Source organism: Phyllostomus hastatus, unplaced genomic scaffold (assembly GCF_019186645.2).
Source record: "Phyllostomus hastatus isolate PE091 unplaced genomic scaffold, TTU_PhHast_1.1 phas_scaffold_55, whole genome shotgun sequence".
Classification (NCBI taxonomy): domain Eukaryota; kingdom Metazoa; phylum Chordata; class Mammalia; order Chiroptera; family Phyllostomidae; genus Phyllostomus; species Phyllostomus hastatus.
In genome coordinates, this window is record NW_025334035.1 from 160,610 (window position 1) to 162,587 (window position 1,978).

General features: G+C 46.3%; 1 protein-coding gene across 1 annotated transcript; it reads right to left on the reverse strand.

The window, feature by feature from the left end:
- Nucleotides 1-1,030: 1,030 nt before the first annotated feature.
- LOC123809489 (olfactory receptor-like protein DTMT) lies at nucleotides 1,031-1,978 on the reverse strand. Its single transcript, XM_045824690.1, has one exon. The coding sequence runs from the start codon at nucleotides 1,976-1,978 to the stop codon at nucleotides 1,031-1,033; it is 948 nt and encodes a 315-aa protein (XP_045680646.1).

The window sequence follows — 1,978 nt, forward strand, 5'->3', positions numbered from 1 at the left end:
GGCCATTTTTTTCTTGACATGCTTGTTACATATGAGGGTGGAGCCTTAGGTGTTCACCCGGGCAAGGCAACCCACTTCACTGGGTTGTGACACTGTATGTGGGGGAGGGTCCAAGAAAGAACAATGACTCTTGCTCAGCTTTCTGCCAGATTTCAGTCACTTCCACTGCTTCCTCCAAGCAAACGGGGCCCCTTTGTTGCTGATTCCTGTGTGGGTAAGTTTGTGTATGTTCTAGACCCTGTGAGTCTCTCCACCAAACTCTCTTCTGAGGCTGGGAGTCTCTCCCAGCACCTGAACCCACACAGACATTTTCAATCAATGGTTTGAGGCTTTATTTTCCCAAGCAGTCTGTCTCACTGCCCAGTTTTGTGTGATTTATTTGTGCAGGAATGTGGGACTGCCTGGTTCTGCAAGCCACCTTGTGTGCCAAGCCCCTCCACAATCCACTGCCTTGCTGGATCCACCCACTGCTTTCTTGCATGCCTGGGGTCCACCAGCTGCTGCTTTGCACACCGGGGGTCTTCCAGCCACTGCTTTTTTTTGCCATGACCCCTCTCTGCCTGAATCCACCCCTCCTACTGGTCTGAATGAATTTGTCTACTTTCACTCCTTGGTTGTCAGACTTCCATACAGTTCAATTTTCTGTCAGTACTGGTTGTTATTTTGTTTCTAAATTGTTGTTGTTCTTATTTTGTTTGTGCGAGGAGGCACAGTGTGTCTACCTATGCCTCCATCTTGGTCAGAAGTCCTTACTGTCCATTCTTTAAGTCTGATAAATACCTAGATTGAGTGGTATTTATTCATGGTTGAATAATTATTTGATCAAGCCTGTGCTACATCATACCCAAGATACAGTGATAAACACAAGACCACAATGATCTTCCCCTAGTGACATGTGGGAAAACTTCCCCTGGAAGTGCTCTAGGGGCTGCATTGCCAGTGCTGAGCTTGAGTGCCACTACCTGCAGAATACTACTCATTGTCATTATTAAACCTACTGTTTGAAAGCATACTTTAATCTTTAGAGTCACTATCTCAGAGAAAACTGAATTGTCCATTTTGAAAAGATTCTTAGCAAGGCTCCCTTTATGTCCTGATTCCTCAGACTGTAGATGAAGGGGTTCAGCATGGGAGTCACCACAGTGTACATCACAGCCATGACTGTCTCCTTAACAGTAGAATTGTTGGATGAAGGGCACAAATAGAGGCCAATGATTGTCCCATAGAACAGTGACACCACAGACAGGTGGGAGCCACAGGTAGAGAAGGCCTTGCGGATGCCCCTAGCAGAAGGGACCTTGAGGATGGAGGACACAATTCGTGTGTAAGATGAAAAGATCAAAAAGAATGGAACAATAACAACAAGCCCTCCCAAGATAATTATCACCATTTCATTAATCTGAGTGTCAGAGCAGGACAACTTGAGCAGAGCGGACATGTCACAGAAAAAGTGGGGGATCACATTATCAGCACAGAAAGACAGCCGAGCCATGAGCAGAGTATGCAACAAAGAGATGAAAGTGGTCAGCACCCAGGACAGCACCACCAGGGATACACAGAGCTTGGGGCTCATGATGGTGGTGTAGTGCAGTGGGGAGCAGATGGCCACATAGCGGTCATAGGCCATGGCCACAAGAAGGAAGCTCTCCAGGTCTGCAAAAAACAAGAAGAAGTACATTTGGATCAGGCAGCCTGCATAGGGGATGGATTGGTCTTGGCTCTGCATGTTGTACAACATTTTTGGAATGGTTACAGAAGAGAAGCAGAGGTCAGACAAAGACAAATTGCTGATAAACAGATACATGGGTGTGTGGAGATGAGAGTCCAATTGAATGAGGATGATGATGAGGAAATTCCCTGAAACAGTGGTAAGATACATGGCCAGGAACAGGGCATAGAACAGGTCTTGTTGATCTGGTTCAATGGGCAGGCCTTGGAGGAAGAATTCTGAAATGATACTTTGGTTTCCCATTTCCAT